The 22774-nt window shown below is 39.1% G+C and overlaps 1 protein-coding gene across 2 annotated transcripts in view; it reads left to right on the top strand.

The window, feature by feature from the left end:
* CATSPERT (catsper channel auxiliary subunit tau) overlaps positions 1-22774 on the top strand; it is a 141734-nt gene that overhangs the window by 44643 nt on the left and 74317 nt on the right. Inside the window, exons 6-10 of one of the 2 annotated variants that reach the window (XM_045806503.2) lie at positions 979-1023; positions 1917-1985; positions 3919-3998; positions 7786-7932; positions 15139-15244. In XM_045806503.2, coding sequence (XP_045662459.2) covers positions 979-1023; positions 1917-1985; positions 3919-3998; positions 7786-7932; positions 15139-15244 — 447 coding nt within the window. Of the gene's footprint in view, positions 1-978; positions 1024-1673; positions 1986-3918; positions 3999-7785; positions 7933-15138; positions 15245-22774 lie in introns of those variants that run through there. The other variant, XM_087862692.1, reaches the window with a different exon arrangement.

Below are 22774 nucleotides of genomic sequence, written 5' to 3'. Positions count from 1 at the left end.
CTTGTGCCCTCTCTTGTGCCCTCTCTTGTGCCCGTGTGCATGCTCTCTCTCTGTCAAAGAAATAAAATCTAAATAAATAAATAAATAAATAAATAAATAAATAAATAAATAAAAGATTCTACAGCTTGCTAGGTTTTGGGGGTGGAGAGGATGTGTGAACCAGGTGTTGAGGTTTTCACTAAACGAGAATTAGTGACCAGAATGTCTGAAACACATGCCAGACAACATGAAGCTTAAAAACGGAAAATTGTTAATATCTGTGTGAACTAATACGATCTGGAAGCAATAGAAGAGGAGTGTGGAGGATGCTACTCCACCTCCTGGCATTGAGGTATGCGGGCCTTCACTTGAGGCGTCTGTGTGGGAAGCAGCATCCTTAGTAAGCCAAGTCTGAGGTAAAGCAAAGAGGAATGTTTGGTGGAGCAGTTAAAGATGTAAGGTTGTTTGTTAACCATGGAATGGGGATGCATGAACTGCAGTGGGAAATGCTGGGAAGAAAGGGGACCATGGATGGTGGATTCGATGGGAGGACTGATAGCACAGCAGAGATGACCAGAGGTGGTGACCAAGGATACCCGAGGTTTACCTGGTCAGAAAGATCCCAGCGGTCCCCGAGGGATGAGAGAGGCCCTCAGTTCTATCACGAGTCAGGTATTCATGCACCTTTATGTTAAACCCCACAAAAGGGAGTGCAGGCATGGCAGTTCCTTAAGACTTAGAGAAAAGGGAACTACAACTAGCAGGAACATTTTTGTCTAAAACATAAATGTAAGTATTAACATTTGTTTTTGGTTCAGCCTAGAAATTTTATTTTCTTCCAAATGTTCGTTATAGTTGTATTTTAGCTATTAAGTTAACATATGTGTTAAAAAATCATTACCTGATTTTTCAAAATTTGTGAAATGGTTTAGATTATATACAGATGACTACATGAGTGACTCTCATTTGAGAATTTTTTTTTTTTTTACTTTTTTCCAGAAAGGGTGCTTTATTGAAGAATTTGAAATGTTGAATAAAAACACAGTAAGAACTTTACTGAAATTTCCAGTTTTGTGCATACACTTAACATTTCATATAACTTTACTCTGATAGTGTTTTAACCTCTGGTAGTGTTTTTATTCGCTGTTACCCTACCCATCACTGTTTGACTTAATGGAAATGTATTAAACAGAAAGAACAATATTTGCTCACAAGATCTTCATCTCCACTTTTTTTTTTTTAATGATGCTACCTTACTGCTAAATGATGAACAGGAAAATTGAAATCATTGGACAAGAGAGTAAAATGCCCTAGCTGCTGCTTTGACTGCACAGCTTTAATCGAGGAAATATTTTTCTCCTTGAGGAGATTCTAAAGAGTTGCTTACAGTTCTCACTTGAATTTCTTGTTAAATACTTAAAATTATTATTTTGATTAATTGATCTATTCAGAGAGACCTCTGCCGCCAATAGCCAGAACAGAGACAAAGTACTTTATGAAAAAGAGAATGATGGACATTTGAGGTCATAACCTCTGACACCCTCCTTCATTTCACATTTGAGCAAGTTGAGGTTCAGAGAGATGAAATCACTTGTCTAAATAAAAACTTTGCCTGGAAATGGAAGTGGAGGTAGGGGAAATGTGAGTAAATACTTAAAAAACATATGCATGTATACTCGTGTGTGTGTGTGTGTACCTCAGGGTGGTCCTATTAACTATAAGTTGATATTCTCTCTATTGTAATCATATGCTCTTTAACATTTCAGGAACCCCATAGACTCGTCTGCCGCAGTTTCGTGTGCGCATGTGTTTAATCAGGAGAGTCACACTCTGGCTTTTCGAACATAGATTTGTGAAATGAAAATATTACTTGCTATCCCTTTTTCATTAAAATACCTTTCTGATCAAACAATAAAATAAATTTGCTCTGTGTTTAGCTTATCTGCAAGGTGAAGGTGGAATTTATGTTCTCGTATGGAAACTTTGGTTACGGATTTTCACATCAGGTTAGTTCCTCTCTTTTAAAAATTATTCTACAATTCAGTCAGATCTCTTCTGAGCCTCTATGTTTTCCAGTTTGATAAAATTTTTAAAATACATATTTTTTAAAAATGTTTTTAAAAGAATGCTGTTTTTCTCCATCCTCAGGAAAAATGAAATTACCATTTTTTAAATTTCCATATACATTTTAAAATAATCTTTTATTCAAAATGCCTTTATCAGAAAACTTACTTTTTGTATGTCAGTGTTTTCATGTGGTTGAAAACAAAATTATTTTAAGTATATGAGGAGTGTGGATTTTTAGATCCAAAAATACTTATTAAAAATGGAGCCATCGATTATATTTGCATAATGTTTTTTACTCTGATCACATATGCTCCTTACCCCCATGGTTATTTCAACCTCTGGTGTTACTTGAGCCCTCCTTGATTTATTAAGAGAGTAATATGTTCAAAGAAGTTATCTTCCTGGGGCGCCTGGGTGGTACAGCGGTTAAGCGTCTGCCTTCGGCTCAGGGCGTGATCCCGGCGTTCTGGGATCGAGCCCCACATCAGGCTCTTCCGCTATGAGCCTGCTTCTTCCTCTCCCACTCCCCCTGCTTGTGTTCCCTCTCTTGCTGGCTGTCTCTACCTCTGTCGAATAAATAAAATCTTTAAAAAAAAAAAAAAAAAGAAGTTATCTTCCTAGCTTTGTCCTGCCCCTTTAAATTCACTGCATATATCCATGTTCCAGTGAAAATTTTTGTATAGTAACCAGTGTCCTGTCCTTTTATTATGTCCCTAGGCTATATTCCTAGAATGGAAATTATTGTCCAAAAACAATGACCTGTCAAAGAATTGTTCTAGAAATGTTGTACCAACATATATTCTCAGCATGTGTGAAGAACCCTTCATCTCCCTGGGTATTATCACCACTTCGGGGCAGTTATAAATCCAGACCCATCAGTGCTGCTCTTATATAGGGAATATGACCCCTATACTTTGCATATAAGCTTTCATTTCCATTTTTTGCTATTTTTTATAGTCTTGGTTGTTTTTTTAATTAGGAATTCAGAATGGGTATATTACTTTTATTAAATAAATCTACTGTTATATTAACTGAGCAGCCCCTGGTAAAATGTTATTCTAAAATTTTGCCTATGGTATATCACAATGATAAAATGCATTTCAAATCAGAAGTGTGTAATACACAGAAGAAAGCCACTAGGCACAATCTTTTTTCATCTTTTTTCCTTCTTTGCTTTGATTTTTCTTTCTTTTCCTTCTGCCTGTTTTATTTATATTCTTATGAATTTGGCCTTATAGGGACTTGTAACTGTTGACTCCCTTTCGTGACATAGTTTATAAGCACCAACTTCAGAGGTAGGTTTTGTGTCTGAATATAAGTAAAACATGTAATAATCACATTGTTAGGGAGATATCTCCTTTTCAGATAAACTAGGCAAGTATTGTTTTATGTAGGTAGATAATACCAAAAATAAGGAACAGAGATATTGTGTGGAAAAGAGTGGGAAATATAATAAGAGTTCTTGATTTTGATTTTATGTCTATGAACTTTTCGGTAATATAGTCCCCTATTCACCTGTCTCGATAACGTAAAAAGGCTACTACGCTGAGGGGCAGATAAAGCTGCATTCAAATCCTGGTTCTGATGTCTTTTGGATAACCTTGAACAAATTACTGATCCTCATCATTTTCTGTAAAATAGCCACAGTTATCTACATCATAGGATTATTGAGAAGATTAAAAATAATATTACAGATCTAAGTTTCCTGGCAGGCAATCTAGTGCTCAATAAATGTTAGTTCTTTCTTCTTGTCTTAATTCCATTTCTTTTTATATGTATTTAAGGCCTATTCTGTAGTCCTGAAGGATAGTAGTATTAGAGTGAACTATAATTGTAACTGAGAGTGTTAAAATACACTTACGTTTTCTTCAGTTAAAACCTCTTCAGAAAATTATTGAGCCATCCATGTTTATGAATATCACACCACCTCCAGAAAGAATAGATCCTGTGACGTAAGTATTTGAAGTCTTATTTGCACAGATTATGTGGCATTTAAAACATTTAATCCATTTGATGGACCATTTTGGTTGTCTTAAGACACAGCCAGAATGGGCTAGACTCTAAGGTAAAGAGAGCAGTGAATTGTTTTGCTTACTAAGGTGGGAGAAATTTTGGGTTTCTGGGCATAGCTCTGGTGAAAGGAGGTGAGGAGGTCTAGTGATACGATAAAGAAGAGAAGAGAGAGAATGCCAGCTTCATGGCTGAAGGAGGGAAGGCAGGGTTAGGCTGGTAAGGAAAGTTGGCCAGTGAAATACCCTCTTCTAGAAGGTGAGGGACTTTTAAGATCAAAGTGTCTAATAGTTGTCAGTTTTCCTCTACAGTATAGTAGTGTTCCCTCCATTCCACAGAATTGTTTTTTTATTCTAATTGTTATTTCCAAATCTTCAGCAAAAAGTTTATGTTCAAAAAATGTCATTAGCAAACCAAAAGTAACTTAAAATATGCCAACCAGTCTTAAAATTTCAACAGTAAAAATAAAGAGAAACGAGCACCTGAGATGGAAATTTAATCTATAGTGCTGTCCAAGAATAAGAAATGGAGAAAATGGGATTGAGGGAATTAGGTGTAGGATGGGAATTTATATTCTGAAGTGCTTATTGTCCTATAGTCTCACCAATACTTGGCATTATCATTAAAAATATATTTTGTCCACTTGATATTGGTCATTTGTTGAAATAGTAAAATTTGAATGTTTTATGTTTATCAATCATTATTTCTTTATCCACTGATTGATTCATTGAATGTCTGCTATACCCCCAAGCCATTGCAAATACTAAAATAAATGAGGCCTGGTCCCTGCCCTCTGATAGCTCATGGTTTAGTGTGCAAGGGTAACTTGTGAAAAGAAATGATAATACAAATGAGATAAAAACCTTCCTAGAGGTAAACGTAAGGAACTGTGGCACATAGGGTATGGGATAATGGTGGGAGGAACATAAAGTTGGGTCACAGCAAATTTATTGATATGGGCTCACTAAGCAGAGATTCTGCATTTAATGTTGCAGATTAGGGGTTTAGAAAAGACTCGATTTGGTTGGCTGTGGAAACATGAGCCAAAAGATGCCCGCTTGGGTGGATTGGAAATGCCAGACCTGCCTTGGTTTAATATAGAAGGGAGGTATTCAAAGGGTTAGAGAGATGGTGATGTTGGTGTGGATTTGTTTTTAAGACCTACTCACTTACCCTGGGAGGTTCCAGAAGATACCCCTTTCACCATGACTATGAGAAGTAAATTTGTGAGGGGAACCCCACCCTTGAAGAGCTCTGTGAGTGTTCTTCTCTGTTAGATAGACCTTAGAGTGGGAGCTGCAGTCACTGAACTGGGAAACCTAAATGCAGTGGGAGTGTAGCATCCTAAAGTGGCAGAGTCCAGTGATGGCACAACCACCTAAGGCAAGATGGCCGTGGTTACTGTAACGGACGGTAGAGTCAAAGCAGCAATCAAAATAGTTTGACTCAGTGCAGACTTACAGCATTGGCTAGTTGATCATGATGTTCCTAGAAATAAAATATATAGGAAGCCTCCTCAATTCTTACTTAATCTGTATAAGCAGAAAAGTTCTAGGTCAAGTGAATAAAAGTCTGACTTGAGTCATAAAAACAGAGTCATAGCTCCTCAGTCAGTTCCCAGATTTGAGCCGGTTTGCAGACCCAAAAGGCTTTGAATGAAGGGGAGGCTTGGTCCCCTTAAGGAGAGATGCTGGTATGTTGACAAAATTTTATAATGTTAATCTTTCTCCCAGCCTTCCCAAAAGGGAAGGAGAGCTTTTTACCAGGGTAACTATGCATTAGGGAAAAGGAAATAATCACACCTTTCAGAGACTACTGGACACTGGCTCTAAACTGACACTAGTTCCAGAAGATCCAAATGTCACTGTTGTCTACCGGTGATCAGTGGAGTTTTAAACCCATCCTGTGGTGATTTCCCCAGTTTCAGATTGCATATGTGGAATCAACACACTTAGCAGTAGGTGAATCCCTACATTGGTTCTCTGACCTGTGGACCAAGGGATATTATGGTGGGAAAGGCCAAATGGAAACCACTAGAGAGCTACCTGTACCTAAGGAAATAGTAAGCTGAAAGCAATACCACATTCATGGAGGGATTGCAGAGATGAGTGCCATCATCAAAGACTTGAAAGATGCAGGGGTGGTGGTTCCCATCACATCCCCATTTAGCTCACTTATTTTGACCTGTGCATAAAACAGATCTTGGAGAGTGATAGTAGACTGTTGCAAGCTTAACCAGGCAGTGATTCCAATTGCAGCCACTGTACCAGATGTGGTTTCATTGCTTGAGCAAATTAACACATCCTCTGGTACCTGGTATGCAACTATTGATCTGGCAAATGCGATTTTCCCCATATAAAGACCATCAGAAGTAGTTTCTTTCAGCTGGTAAGGCCAAGTGATAACACCGTCACTGTCTTACCTCAGATGTATCAACTTTTCCAGCCCTATGTCATTAATTTAGTTCACAGGAATCTTTTTTTTTTTTTTTAAGATTTATTCATTTTGAAGAGAGAGCACAAGCAGGGGGAGGAGCAGAGGGAAAGAGAGAAAAAGTCCCAAGCAGACCCCACACTGAGTGCAGAGTCCAATACAGAGTTTGATCCCAGGACCCTGAGATCATGACCTGAGCTGAAACCAAGGGTTGGATGCTTAACTGACTGAGCCACCCAGGTGCCCCATAGTTTACAGGAATCTTGATTGCCTTTCCCTTATACAGGATATTATACAGGTCCATTACAGTGGTGACCATTACGCTTATTGGACCCAATGAATGGGAAGTAGCAACTAATCTAGACTTCTGATAGGACATTTGCATGTCAGTGGGAAGAATTCTGACAAAAATTCAGGGGTCTTCTACCTCATTGAAATTTTGAGTTTCCAGTGCTGTGGGGATTGTCAACATAATCCTGCTAAGGTGAAGGATAAGTTGTTGTATGTGGTCCTTCCTACAACCAAAACAGAAGTACAACACCTGGTAGACCTTTTTGGATTTTGGAGACAACTTACTCCTTATTTGGGTGGGCTACTCTGGCCCATTTACCAAGTAACCTGAAAAAAAAATATTATATTGCAAATATATTTTCTTCCCTCTCATATCTCCTTATCATGTAACATAAGGTATATTAACTTTATATTATAATATTTAAGTATCGTTAAACTTACAGCATACTATTTAAGTTTCAGGATATTAAGAAGAGTAAACGTCACCCAAAGAATATATTCTTTTCTGGGGAAGAGGCTAGTGAGTTTTTGGTTGTATGCAGGATAGTCGAATCATGCTAGGTAGAATTATGACCTGTTATTGATCTCATTTGGAAATTAAATATGTTTTAAAGAGATGCTTAAGGGTGCCAGGTTGACAAGGGGTGGGTGGTCTTGTGATGATTAATTTCACGTGTCAACTTTACTGGGCCATAAAATAGAGATTTATATCTAAAGATTGGGAGGGAGGTCTGGGCTCAAACACTTTCTACTTCTTAGAATTTCAGATCCTTATCGCCTTTCCCATCCCTGCTGACCATCTTAGTAGGAAGAGTATTCTATAGAACACTTCTGTCAGGATTTCTAACCTTTGTCTTCTTTCCTAGCTCTACCCTCTGATGTTTCAAGGTAGACAGGTGAGCTTACAATGTAAAAGAGAGAATGATTCAAAAGTGACAGCTATCACTGATTTTAGAAGTGTGCTTTTGTATAGTTGCAATATTTAACATTATAAACATTTTGCAGAAATGTTATTACACCACAACCGATAGAATATCCAGCATTCCTGTCCCCAGACCTGAATGTTACTGTTGGGATGCCAGCTGTAGTGCCCCAATCCAACCAGCCATCTGTAGTGCGACTTGAAAAACTTCAGCAGCAACCTCGGGAAAGGTAAAAAGAAAAAAACAAACAAAAAAACCCCAACAACACAACCAAAATAATCATCTCATTTATGTGTTAGTGATACATTAATTTGGGGGGTGGGGCATGAGCTTTAGGTATTTGTTTAGAAAAGTCAATGTCTAGTGCCCTTTTAATGCGAGTGGTAGTTCACTTTGTTGTGTCCTATAAGTCCTTTAAGCTGTCTTTACTCTTTTTCATTCTTTTTTCTTTTTGCTCTTCTGATTGGATGAATTCCTTTGTCCTGTCTTTGAGTTTACCAATCTTTTCTTCCACATCATCTAGTACTCTTGAATCCCTCTATTGAATTTTTCAGTCCAGTTATTTTGTTCTTTAGCTCTATGATTTCTGTTTGGTACTTTCTTATATTTTATATCTCTTTGTTGCAATTTTCACTTTGTTTACGAATTTTTCTCCTGACCTCAATGAGCATCATTATGACCATTACTTTGAATTCTTTTTTTTTCTTTTTTTTTCTTTTTTTTAAGCGGTTTTTTATTTATTTGAGAGAGAAGCATGAATAAGAACACAAGTGGGGGGGAGAGACAGGGAGAGGGAGAAGCAGGCTCCCCACTGAGCAAGGAGCCCGATGTGGGGCTCGATCCCAGGACCCCGATATCATGACCTGAGCTGAAGGCAGAGGCTTAACCGGCTGAGCCACCCAGGCACCCCTCATTATTTTGAATTCTTTATCATGTAAATCACTTATCTCTATTTCATTATGGTCTGTTTCTGGAGTTTTTCCTTATTTATTTGTTTGGAACTTAATGTTTCTAAAGTTTTATCTTACTATTCTGTTCTTCTTATTCTCTTTCTTCTTTACCCTCACTCTCTGTGTTGGTTTCTGAGCACTAGATGAAACTGCCACCTTTCCTAGTCTTGATGAAGTAGTCTCATGTAGGAAATGAACCTCATCAATGAACCCAGCCCAAGCTCTTGGCTGTCTCTCAAATCTTTGTGATTGTCCAAGTTGCTTTCCTTTTTTCTTATTGGCTTGCAGTTGTTGAGAGTGTGTCAAGATTTGTCAGTATCCCGAAGAGGAAGATCTTAGTTAACATCTAGATTCAGGCTGACTGGAAGCTGAACCTCCAGGCAGCTGCTGGGAAAGTATGTAGCTAGAGCCTTTCCATGGAAAAACCAGGAGTTGGGCTTTCTTGCCCGCTCCCTTTGTGCCTGTCCTGGGGGTATAGCCATTGGGGTGGATGTCATTCCTGCACCCAGTTAAGTACCGCTTCTTTGTGTGCTGAAGTTCCGTGGGACTGGTGAATCCAAGCCCCATTGGCTATGACAGCCAAACAGTCTACGGGCCCATTTCTTTGGCAAGAGTCACAAAATCTGGGGTGCAGGTGTCTGTATAAGCTCCTTCTGGGGAGATACTGATGATTTGGATTGGGCCAGAGGGAGGAGGAGGTAGTGTCTGCTGGCTTCCAGAGGTCTCTAAGGAGGATCGCAGTCAACCTCTGGATGCATACTAAATTAGAAGCGACCTCCAGATAGCAGCTTTTAAAGAATGTAGTAGGCCTCCTTTGGAGAATAACTGGGAGATGAGCTTTTTTTTGCACTACTCCTTATGCACTGAGCCCTGAGCAGTAACATGGTAAGTCATAGCAAACCTGTTAAAAACTTTTTTTTTTTCTGTAGCATTGTAGGTCTTGTGGTCACAAGCTGTGTTAGCTTTTAGAAATAGGTGTTTTGGGGGCCTGTCCCTCAGATGGGAGTCTTGAGAAGTGGGGTGCTATATGTGTTGTCAAACCCTTTTTCTCCTCAGGGGGATGCTGGGAGTTGAAAGTTCTGTCCCAGTTGTATGACAGTGTGCCAGGGCTAGGGCTTATAGTATGTGCCTCATCCTTTCCCACCCATTTTGACGTGGGTATTTGCCCATTTGCACAATGTGTAGGAGTAGCTCAGTTTATTTCTGGAGTTCTTTCAGAGAAAATTGCTCTTTATATAACTGTAGGTACCGTGCATACATGGGAGGAGGTGAGTTCAGGAGCCTCTTCACCATCTTGAACTGGAAACTGCAAATTTCTTTAATGTCTTGTCTAATAGTACACAACTGGATCCTCATAACTGCTTCTGCATTTATACAGAGTGGCTCCAGCTGCAGAACCTTGACTTACCTGGCTCATAGTGACAGTGACAGCTACTGCTCTGATTTCTCTCCTGTAGTTTCACCAGCCGATCCCCTTCTTCCTGGCAAAAATGGGTCCCAGTGAGTCATCTTGCCACTGTGTTCACTGACGCCACATATATTTTTCTTGCATGCTTTCAAAGTCTAGGGATGATACTCTGCTCCTTATTCTCTTTCTTCTTGTAACTACTTTGGAATTTGGTACTGATAGTTTTCTGTTGCTCAGTTTTATATGGAATTAATTTTCCTGATTTTTTAAATAGGAGATTTGGTTTAGAAAGCTTCTTGAGCTTCAAAGAACTCCCACTATTGATGTTTTCATTTGGTGTTTAAAAATATGAGTTGCTTTCTAAGGTTTTCTGGGGCCATGCCCTGGGCTAGAAACCTGGTTTGTCAGGTTTTTTTTAAATGTTTTTTTATTATATTATGTTAATCACCATACAGTACATCCCTGGTTACTGATGTAAAGTTCGATGATTCATTAGTTGCGTATAACACCCAGTGCACCATGCAATACGTGCCCTCCTTACTACCCATCACCAGTCTATCCCATTCCCCCACCCCCTCCCCTCTGAAGCCCTCAGTTTGTTTCCCCCTTCTGATTACTCCCCTTTATCCCTTTCTTCCCCTACCAATCTTCCTAGTTCTTATGTTCCATAGATGAGAGAAATCATATGATAATTGTCTTTCTCTGCTTGACTTATTTCACTGGTTTTTCAGTTTTGAGCATTCACAGTGGTTAGACTGCTCCAGTCCTTTCAATGTTTACCATGAATCCTTTGTACTCACTTGTTATTGGAATGAGTAAAATCTCCCAATTTCAACTGCCTTTTTTAAAAATTTTTTTTATTCTATTTTTTCAGATTTGTGTTTTTTATTTCTTTGGGTAAATACCCAATAGTGGAATTTACCAAATCTATGGTAATTCTATTTTTAATTTTTTTTTCAACTGCCTTTCTTAAATTGGCCTGCTGTAATTTCCCATCCATGACTACCTGTTGGCTGTTTTGGGGTTTTCTTATTTTCAGGTCCTTCAGATGCCCCCCTCCAGTTTATTTTAAGATTTATTTATTTATTTCAAGAGTACGAGCAGGGAGAGGTGGAGCAGAGGAAGAGAAACCCAAGCAGACTCCCCACCAGATGCAGAGTTCCACTAGGGGCTCAATCCCAGGACCCTGAGATCATGACCCGAGCTGAAATCAAGAGTTGGATACTCAACCAACTAAGCTACCCAGGCACCCCCCAGATGCCCCTTTTTATACCTGTTGCTTTCTGACATATACCTTGAAGGTCTTGTGTATATGATTTGTAGTTCATAGAGACGTCTTGTCACATGATTGTGTTGTAGATGTTGTCCATAGGTTCTTGGGTTTGCTACTCAGCTTCTCTGAATGTTTTTACATAGAGATTTGAGAAGATTCTAAAACTATGCTACCCCTTCTGGCCTTCTCTTCTAGAATTTCCCTCTTTTGTTAAACTTTCATATTTATAATAATTTACCTGTAGTAACATTTGGGAGAATTTATTTAAACATTCATACCTACAAATAACAATTTTTTTAAATCCCCAGTGCTTATTCTTTAATTTTGTTTTCTTGTCCTACTATGCTAGCTAGAAGCTCCAGTCAATGTCTGATATAAATGGCAAGGGTGGACATCCTTGTTTTGTTCATGCTCTTTAAAGGCTACACTTCTAGCATTTGATGGTTAAGAGCATTTACTTATATAGGTTTTTCATATATGGATATGCTATACCAGGTTAAGTAAATTATTCTACTTTGTCCCTAGTTTTCTAAGTTCTTTAAAATCATAAATGGATGTTGGATTTTGCCAAATGTTTTTTCTCTTTTAATCAGTTAAATTGTATTTATGTTTTCTAATGTTAATGTCAAAATATCCTTGTATACCTGGGATAAATCTAACTTGTTCATGATATATGATCTTTTCTCTATACTACTGGATTTTTTGTATTAAAATTTTTAACATTTACATCTATGTTCATGAAGGAGATTAGACTAATTTTCCTTTTTTATAATGTCCTTATTAGGGTTTATCATCAAGGCAGTAGTGTCCTTATGAAATGAATTGGGAAACAGTCCCTCTTTTCTATTTAATTCTTGTCAGTTACATCTTTATATGACCAAAGCCTTTTGAAATTTCTTGGATTAGAAGCTAAATTCCCATTTTTTTCTTCTGTTCTGTTGCAGAAAATATCATCTATATATTGGATAATTTATAAAATATGTATACATAAGTTTAAATAATGAGACCAATATATATTGAATAACTTCTAAAACATGTATATATAGCTTAAATAAAAATAATAAGACTGATGCCTAGATATTTATGATTCAGGTTAGGAAATACAACATCAGCACACCTGGGTGGCTCAGTTGGTTAAGCTTCTGACTCTTGGTTTTGGCTCATGTCGTGATCTTAGAGTCATGAGGTTGAGCCCCCTGCAAGGGGCTCCATGCTCAGCGTGAAGTCTGCTTGAGATTCTCTCCCTCTCTCCCCCTCTGCCCTTTCCCCCACTTGCATGCTCTCTTTCTGAAATAAACAAACAAAATGTCTAAAAAAATACAGAAATACAACATCGCCATATTGGAGTCCTAGCCATAGTAGTCACACAACAAAAAGAAATAAAAGGCATCCAAGTTGGCAAAACCATCACTATTTGCAGATGACATGATACTCTATATAGAAAACCCAAAAGGCTCCACCAAAAAATTGTTAGAACTGATACATGAATTCAGTAAACTTGCAGGATGCAAAAATCAATATACCGAAACTGTTGCATTCCATACACCGAGCAGCAGAAAGAGACTTCAAGGAATCAGTCCCATTTACAATTGCACCAGAAACCATGAGATACTTAGGAATAAACCTAACCAAAGAGGTAAAAGACCTGTACTCTGAAAACTATAAAACACTGATGAAAGAAAATGAAGACAAAACAAAGAAATGGAAAAACATTCCATGCTGATGGATCAGAAGAATGAATATTGTTAAAATGTCTATGCTACCCAAAACAATCTAGACATTTAATGCATCCCTATAAAATACTAACAGCATTTTTCACAGAGCTAGAACAAACAATTCTCAAATTTGTATGGAGCCACGAAAGACCCCAGATAGCCAAAGCAACCTTCAAAAAGAAAAGCAAAGCTGGAGGCAATACAATTCTAGACTTGAAGTTACCTTACAAAGTTGTAGTGATCAAGACACTATGGTACTGGCACAAAAACAGACATATAGATCAATGGAACAGAATAGAAAACCCAGAGATGATGGGGCGCCTGGGTGGCTCAGTGGTTAAGCGTCTGCCTTCAGCTCAGGGCGTGATCCCGGCATTCTGGGATCGAGCCCCACATCAGGCTCCTCCGCTGGGAGCCTGCTTCTTCTTCTCCCACTCCCCCTGCTTGTGTTCCCTCTCTCATTGGCTGTCTCTCTCTCCATCAAATAAATAAAATCTTAAAAAAAAAAAAAAAAGAAAACCCAGAAATGAACCTACAACTATATGGTCAATTAATCTTCAACAAAGCAGGAAAGAATATCCAATGGAAAAAAGACAGTCTCTTCAAAAAATCGTGTTGGGAAAATTGGACAGCAACATGCAAAAGAATGAAATGGGATCATTTGCTTAAAGCTATACATGAAAATAAATTCAAAATGGATTAGAAACCTAAATGTGAGACAGGAATCCATTAAAATCCTAGAGGAGAACAGAGGCAGTAACATATATTACATTGGTCATACCAGCTTCTTACTAGATATGTCTCCTGATGCAAGGGAAACAAAAGCAAAAATAAACTATTGGGACTTCATCAAAATAAAAAACTTCTGTGCAGTGAAGGAAAGAGTTAACAAAACTAAAAGGCCACCTACTGAATGGGAGAAGATATTTACAAATGACCTATATCTGATAAAGGGTTAGAATCCAAAATCTATAAAGAACTTATCAAACTCAACACCCCAAAGCCAAATAAACCAGTTAAGAAATGGGCAGAAGACATGAATAGACACTCTTCCAAAGAAGACATGCAGATAGCTAATAGACATTTGAAAAAATGCTCAACATCACTCATCATCAGGGAAATACAAATCAAAACTACAATGAGATATCACCTCCCATTTGTCAGAATGGCTAAAATTAACAACACAAGAAGCAACAGGTGTTGGCAAGCATGCAGAATAAAGGGGAATTTGCTTACAGTGTTGGTGGGAATGCAAACTAGTACAGCCGTTTTGGAAAACAGTATGGAGTTTCCTCAAAAAGTTGAAATTAGAACTACCCTATGATCCAGCAATTGCACTACTAGGTATTTACCCAAAGATTACAAAAATACTAATTCAAAGGGATACATGCAACCCAATATTTATAGCAGCATTCATAACAATAGAAATTACGGAAAAAGCTCAAATGTCCACAGACTGATGAATGGATAAAGAAATCTTGCCATTTGCAACAACATGGATGGAGCTAGAGAGTATTATGGTAAGCAAAATAAGTTAGAGAAAGACAAATACCATATGATCTCTCATATGTGGAATTTAAGAAATGATCATGGGGGGAAAAAAAGACAAACCAAGAAGCAGCTTCTTCACTATAAAGAACAAACTGATGGCTAGCGGAAGGGAGCTGGGTGGGGAGCGGATGGGTTAAATAGGTCATGGGGAATAAGGAGCGCACTTGTTGTGATGAGCACTGGGTGTGATATGGAAGTGTTGAATCACTAAATTGTACACCTGAAACTATTACACTGTATTTTGACTGGAATTTAAATAAAAACTTAAAAAAAGAAGTAGAACATCATCAATATAAAAAATGTGCTTTGTGAGCCCTTATGAGACTGTCTTCTCCCCAACCCATCCTTAGGTAACTACTGCCCTGACTGTTGTTGTAATCGTTCCTTTTCCTTTGACTGTATCCTTAAACAATATATTGCTTTTTTGCCTCTCTTAGAAAATTCTCTAAGTGGATCATACTGAATGTATTCTCTTGTGAATCATACCATATATGTTATTCTGTCACTTTTTAAATGTATAACTGATTTCTTTCTTTAGGCTGGAAAAAATGAAAAAAGAATATAGAAATCTGAATACATGGATAGAAAAAGCTAGCTATTTAGAAGGAGTTCTTAACCCAAAATTGGCCCATAAAGAACATAAGGTAATTAACATAATATATTCTCCACATACAACTTCTAATACTTTTTTATTTTAAAAATTATGATAATTAAAAGTGATGATAAGATGTTGCTTATTCTTTTTTTTTTAATAATGATTTTTTATTATATTAGTCACCATACAGTACATCCCCAGTTTTCGATGTAAGGCTCGATGAGTCATTAGTTGTGTATAACACCCAGTGCACCATGCAATACGTGCCCTCCTTACTACCCATCACCGGTCTATCCCATTCCCCCACGCCCCTCCCTTCTGTAGCCCTCAGTTTGTTTCTCATAGTCCATAGTCTCTCATGTTTCATTCCCCCTTCTGATTACCCCCCCTTTCTTTATCCCTTTCTTCCCCTACTGATCATTCTAGTTCTTATGTTCCATAGATGAGAGAAATCATATGATAGTTGTCTTTCTCTGCTTGACTTATTTCACTAAGCATTATCTCCTCCAGTGCCGTCCATGTTGTAGCAAATGTTGAGAACTCGTTCTTTCTGATTGCTGAGTAATATTCCATTGTATATATGGACCACAACTTCTTAATCCAGTCATCTGTTGCAGGGCATCTCGGCTCCTTCCACGATTTAGCTATTGTGGACATTGCTGCTATGAACATTGGGGTGCATATGGCCCTTCTCTTCACTACGTCTGTATCTTTGGGGTAAACACCCAGTAGTGCAATGGCTGGATCATAGGGTAGCTCAATTTTTAACTTTTTAAGGGACCTCCACACTGTTTTCCAGAGTGGCTGTACCAACTTGCATTCCCACCAACAATGTAGGAGGGATCCCCTTTCTCCACATCCTCTCCAACAATTGTTGTTTCTTGCCTTGTCTATTTTTGCCATTCTAACTGGCGTAAGGTGGTATCTCAGTGTGGTTTTGATTTGAATTTCCTTGATGGCTAATGATTTTGAACATTTTTTCATGTGTCTGTTAGCCATTTGTATGTCTTCATTGGAAAAGTGTCTGTTCATATCTTCTGCCCATTTTTTGATTTGTTTATTTGTTTCTCGTGTATTGAGTTTGCGAACTTCTTTGTAGATCTTGGATACCAGTCCTTTATCTGTAGTGTCATTTGCAAATATCTTCTCCCATTCCGTGGGCTGCCTCTTAGTTTTTTTGACTGTTTCCTTGGCTGTGCAGAAACTTTTAATCTTGATGAAGTCCCATAAGTTCATTTTATCTTTTGTTTCTCTTGCCTTTGGGGATGTATCATGAAAAAGGTTGCTTTGGCCGATGTCGTAGAGGTTGCTGCCTATGTTCTCCTCTAGAATTTTGATGGATTCCTGTCTCACATCGAGGTCTTTCATCCATTTGGAGTTTATTTTTGTGTATGGTGTGAGATAGTGGTCAAGCTTCATTCTTTTGCATGTAGCTGTCCAATTTTCCCAGCACCATTTATTGAAGAGACTGTCTTTCCCACCGGATGTTTTTTCCTGCTTTATCAAATATTAGTTGCCCAAAGAGCTGAGGGTCCATTTCTGGGCTCTCTATTCTGTTCCATTGGTCTATGTGTCTGTTTTTGTGCCAGTACCATGCTGTCTTTGTGATCACAGCTTTGTAGTACAGCTGGAAATCCGGCATTGTGATGCCCCCAGCTTTGTTTTTCCTTTTCAACAGTTCCTTGGAGATTCGGGGTCTTTTCTGGTTCCATACAAATTTAAGGACTATTTGTTCCAGTTCTTTGAAAAACGTTCTCGGTATTTTGATCGGGATAGCATTGAAAGTGTAGATTGCTCTGGGTAGCATGGACATTTTAACTATGTTAATTCTTCCAATCCATGAGCATGGAATATCTTTCCATCTTTTTATGTCTTCCTCAATGTCTTTTAAGAGTGATTTATAGTTTCTAGAATAAAGGTCCTTTACGTCTCTGGTTAAGTTAATTCCAAGGTAACGTATGGTTTTTGGTGCTATTGTAAATGGGATGGATTCCCTAATTTCTCTTTCTTCGGTCTCGTTATTCGTGTACAGAAATGCAACTGATTTCTGAGCATTGATTTTGTATCCCGCCACGTTACTGAATTGGTCTATAACTTCTAATAGTTTGGGAGTGGCTTCTTTTGGGTTTTCCATATAGAGTATCATGTCATCTGCGAAGAGAGACATTTTGACTTCTTCTTTGCCGATTTGAATACCTTTGATCCCTTTTTGTTGTCTGATTGCTGTTGCAAGGACTTCTAGTACTATGTTGAATAATAGTGGCGAGAGTGGGCATCCTTGTCGTGTTCCTGATCTTAAGGGAAAGGCTTCCAGCTTTTCCCCATTGAGAATAATATTTGCAGTAGGCTTTTCATAGATGGCTTTTATGAGATTGAGAAATGTACCTTCTATTCCTACACTCTGAAGGGTTTTAATCAGGAAAGGATGCTGTATTTTGTCAAATGCTTTTTCGGCATCGATTGAGAGGATCATATGGTTCTTGAGTCTTTTCTTGTTGATATGGCGTATCACGCTGATTGATTTGTGAATATTGAACCACGCTTGCATCCCAGGTATGAATCCTACTTGATCGTGGTGGATAATCCTTTTAATGAACTGTTGGATTCTATTAGCAAGTATCTTGTTGAGGATTTTGGCGTCCATATTCATTAGGGAAATCGGTCTGTAATTCTCCTTTTTGATGGGGTCTTTGCCTGGTTTGGGGATCAAGGTAATATTGGCCTCATAGAATGAGTTTGGTAGCTTTCCTTCTGTTTCTATTTTTTGAAATAGCTTTAGGAGAATAGGTATTATTTCTTCTTTGAATGTTTGGTAGAATTCCCCAGGAAAACCGTCCGGGCCTGGAGTTTTGTTATTTGGAAGGTTGTTTATCACTGACTCAATTTCTTCATAATTAATTGGCCTGTTTAAGAAATCAATTTCTTCCTGTTTCAATCTTGGTAGTTTATAGGTTTCCAGGAAGGATTCCATCTCTTCCAGATTGCTTAGTTTATTGGCATATAGCTGTTGATAAAAATTTCTAATAATCCTTCCAATTTCAATGGTGTTGGTCGTGACCTCTCCTTTTTCATTCATAATTTTAATAATCTGGGTCCTTTCTCTTTTCTTTTGGATAAGTCTTGCCAGTGGTCTGTCAATTTTATTGATTCTCTCCAAGAACCAGCTTCTAGTCCTGTTGATCTGCTCTACTGTACTTCTGGTTTCTGCTTGATTGATTTCAGCTTTAATTTTGGTCAACTGCTTCCTCGTGCGTGGATTAGGCCTGTCCCTCTGTTGCTGTTCCAGCTTCTTGAGGTGAGAATATAAAAACTGCATTTTAGATTTTTCTATTCTTTTGAGTGAGGTTTGGATGGCTATGTATTTCCCCCTTAGGACTGCCTTTGCAGTATCCCATAGGTTTTGGACTGTTGTATTTTCATTCTCATTGGTCTCCATAAATTGTTTAATTTGATTTTTGATTTCCTGGTTTATCGAGTCATTCCTGAGCAGGATGGTTCTTAGTCTCCAAGTGTTTGAGTTTCTTCCAAATTTTTCCTTGTGGTTGAGTTCCAATTTCAGAGCGTTGTGGTCTGAGAATATGCAGGGGATAATTTCAATCTTTTGGTATCGGCTGAGACCTGTTTTGTGTCCCAGAACATGGTCTATTCTTGAGAATGTTCCATGGGCATTAGAATAGAATGAGTATTCTTTGGTTCTGGGGTGTAGTGTTCTATATATATCTAAGAGGTCCAACTCGTCGAGTATGGCATTCAAAGCCTTTGATTCTTTGCTTAGTTTTTGCCAGGGTGTTCTGTCTATTTCTGATAGTGGAGTGTTGAGGTCCCCTACTATTAATGTATTTTTATCTATATGTCTCTTTATTCTGGTTAAGAGTTGGCTTGTGTATCTTGCTGCTCCCCTGTTGGGGGCATATATATTTATAATTGTCATATCCACTTGTTGAATACTTCCTTTAAGAATAATATAGTGCCCTTCTGCATCTCTAACTATAGTCTATAGTTTAAAATCCAGTTTATCTGATATGAGAATTGCTACCCCAGCTTTCTTTTGAGGTCCATTTGCGTGAAAGATGGTACTCCATCCCCTTACTCTCAGTCTGAATACATCTTTGGGTTCGAAATGAGTCTCTTGTAGACAGCAAATGGATGGGTCATTTCTTTTTATCCAATCTGCAACCCTGTGGCGTTTAAAGCAAGAATTTAAACCATTAATGTTAAGGCTGAGTACTGAGAGATATGCTTTTAATTCTGCCATGTTGTCAGTAAAGTCTTTGTTTGTATTGGCTGTGACTTTCTGTTTTGTATCACTCTTGGGGCCTTTTTACTTTTATAGAACCCCCCGTAATACCTCCTGTAGGGCTGGTTTCGTGGTTACGAAATTGGCTAGTGACTGTCGATTCTGAAATGTCTTTATTTCTCCATCAATTCTGAATGACAGCCTTGCTGGATAAAGGATCCTTGGCTGCATGTTTTTCTCTGAAAGAGCTTTAAAAATGCTCCCCCAACCCTTTCTCTCCTTCCAGGTCTGTGTAGACAGGTCTGACGTAATTCTGATGCCTTTGCCTTGGTACGTGAGAAATTTCTTTGCCCTGGCTGCTTTCAATACTGTATCCTTGGATCTCATATTTGCGAATTGCACTATGACGTGACGTGGCGTAGGTTTGTCGTGGTTGAGCTTGGGAGGGGTCCTCTCTGCCTCTTGGACACGAATGTTTGTTTCCCTCGCTAGATTAGGGAAGTTTTCAGCTACAATTTGTTCAAATATCTCTTCTAGACCTCTGCTTTTCTCCACCCCCTCGGGGATGCCGATGATTCTAACATTGGATCGTTTCGTTGAGTCAGTAATCTCCCGTAGCCAACATTCGTGGGCGTGGATTTTTTTAAGACCATCTTCTATTTTTATTTTTTCCTCTATTAACCCATCCTCCAATTCACTAACCCTTTCCTCTGCTTCGGTGACCCTGGCCGTCAGAGCCTCTAGTTTTGCCTGCATTTGGCTCATAGAATTTTTAATTTCTGTCAAATTCGCTCTCATTTCCGCCCTTAGGGATTCTATATTCTCAGTAACATTTTCCTGAATACTTTTTTCAAGTCTACTCATTATCTTGACCATTGTTACTCTGAATTCCATTTCTGATAATTTGGTTACATCCATATCCGTTACTTCTGTGGCAGAGGCCACTGACTCACTGTCTTTTCTTTGCTGGGGGCGGGGGCTTCTCCTTCTTGTCATTCTAATGAGGGGAGGTTGCGGGGTTGTCCAGAGCCCAAAATTATTGACTGGGTCCCAGGCCGTGCCCCTTGTTTTATAGGCATCTTAGAGATGTGGGCTTCTTCTTTAAAGATTTTATTTATTTACTTATCTGAGAGAGGGAGACAGTCAGCAAGAACGGAACAGAAGCAGGGGAGTGAGAGAGGAAGAAGCAGGCTCCCAGCGGAGGAGCCCGATGAGGGACTCCTTTCCGGAACGCTGGGATCACGCCCTAAGCCGGAGACAGGCGCTCAATGACTGCGCCACCCAGGCGCCTCGGGTTGTGGGCTTCTTGATTTTTCAGCCTGCCTTCTGTGTTCTGGGGGAGGGGCCTGCCGTGCCGATACTCAGGCAGCCCTGTTTGGGTAGAGTCTCCGTGTCCCCTGCGAGGGAGGATGGGGATGGGCACTCTGTGAGCCGGTATTTCCAGGCTTTTGTTCTCTGGCGGCTTTCCCTGGCGGTTTGCTGTGCCTCTTCTGAGAGTCAGAGCAGCAGAGGCTGCATTGTCACAGAACAGAGGGATTGCGGCCCGTTCTCCACTGATGTTCTGGCCACTTTAACTCTATTACTGTTGGTGCTGCTCAACCCTGCAGTGTCCCGGGATGTGCGCACCAACTCGGCATCCCTGCCCTCACTTCCAGGGCCGGCGCGTCTCTGTCCTTTGTGTTTCTAATGCCGCCAGCCACCGGCTGCCCCGCACGCTCCCGGGTCTCCCGGTCTCAGTCTATGCCCGGTGAGCACACCTCGATTCAGGAGTTTCGGGAGAAGCCTGGTGGCGCGCGTTCACGGCTCACCGGTCTCAGTCCACTCTCTCGCGGTGCCCTCTGTGTGTCCCCCGCTCCCCCGTGCAGGTGGCTGCCGCTTCCCGGAGCCCAAACGCGGCGGCTCCCTCCCCCTTCCGTTTATCTTCCGATATCTGTGCACGGTTTACAGCTCCCCTCTTCGTACCTCAATACTCAGCGCTGGAGATGTTCATTTGTAGAGATCCAGATGCATCGTCCTGCGTCTCAGGCTGATTCCGTGGTTATTTAGGCTGGTCTGGTACCTATCCAGCTCGACTCAGGGGACCGGCTGAAAAAGGGGTCCCCTACTCCTCCGCCATCTTAACCCTAACTCTGCTTATTCTTGATATATAAAATGCTATTCATGGCTCGTGTACTTTCATATTTTGCTAATGTGACATTTGATAAATATTGACTAATAATTTGTAGGATTTAGTTTTTTAACAGCATTGTTAAGATATAATTCACCTATTCAAAGTATACAATTCAGTGGCCTTTAGTATATTCACAGAGTTGTATGTCCATTGCTACAATCAATTTTCAGATATTCTCATAACCCCGAAAAGAAACTCCACATCCCTTAACCAAACCTCCCAGATCCCCCGTTCTCTAGACAATAGCTAGTCTACTTTCTGTTTCTATAGATTTGCTTATTCTAAACCTTTCATTTGAGTGGAATCATACAATATATGGTTCTTTGTGACTTGCTTCTTTCACTTAGCATAATGTTTTCAGGGTTCATCCCCATTGTAACATGTATCACTACTTTGTTTCTTTTTATTGCCAAATAATATTCCACTGTATGGATATGTACTACGTTTTGTTTATCCTCATCAGTTCGTGGACATTTGGGTTGTTTCAACTTTTTAGCTATCATGAATAATGCTGCTGTGCACATTCATGTGCAGGTTTTTATGTGAACATGTTTGTAATTCTCTTGGGTATATACCTAGGAGTAGAATTGTTGGATCATACAGTAGTTCCCTCCTTAACTTTTCCAGGAACTATCAAACTGTTTTCTATAGCAGCTGCACAATTTTACATCTAACCAGCAATGTATGAAGGTTCCATATCTTTTCCAACACTTATTTTCCTTTTTTGTTTGTTTCAATTATAGCCATCTTAGGGGGTTTGAAGTGGTATCTCATTGTGGTTTTGATTTGCATTTCCCTGATAACCAATGATGAGAACATCTTTTCATGTGCTTACTGGCCATTTGTATATCGTCTTTGGATAAATGTTTATTCAAATCCTTCGTTGATTTTTAAATTGGGTTATTTTTTTATTGTTCAGTTGGAAGAGTTCTTTATATTTTGAATACTAGACCTTTATCAGATATATAAGTAAGGCTTAATATTTAGAAATACAGTCTGACCTATACATTTTGACCTGGCAATAGGAATACATAGGGGTTTCAGTAGATTAATCAAACACTAAGATCACAGCCTTGAAATGGTAGTCATAACACACTGATATATTAATGTTTTTCAATGCCTCATTATAATTTGGCATAGTGGTAGTGCCTTAGGATAAATTAATTAGCACT

This window comes from Ursus americanus, chromosome 1 (assembly GCF_024610735.1).
Source record: "Ursus americanus isolate L20-20 chromosome 1, mUrsAme1.1.p, whole genome shotgun sequence".
NCBI classification, from domain to species: domain Eukaryota; kingdom Metazoa; phylum Chordata; class Mammalia; order Carnivora; family Ursidae; genus Ursus; species Ursus americanus.
Note: the sequence above shows the minus strand (reverse complement) of the source record. Positions and strands in the feature narration are given on the sequence as shown.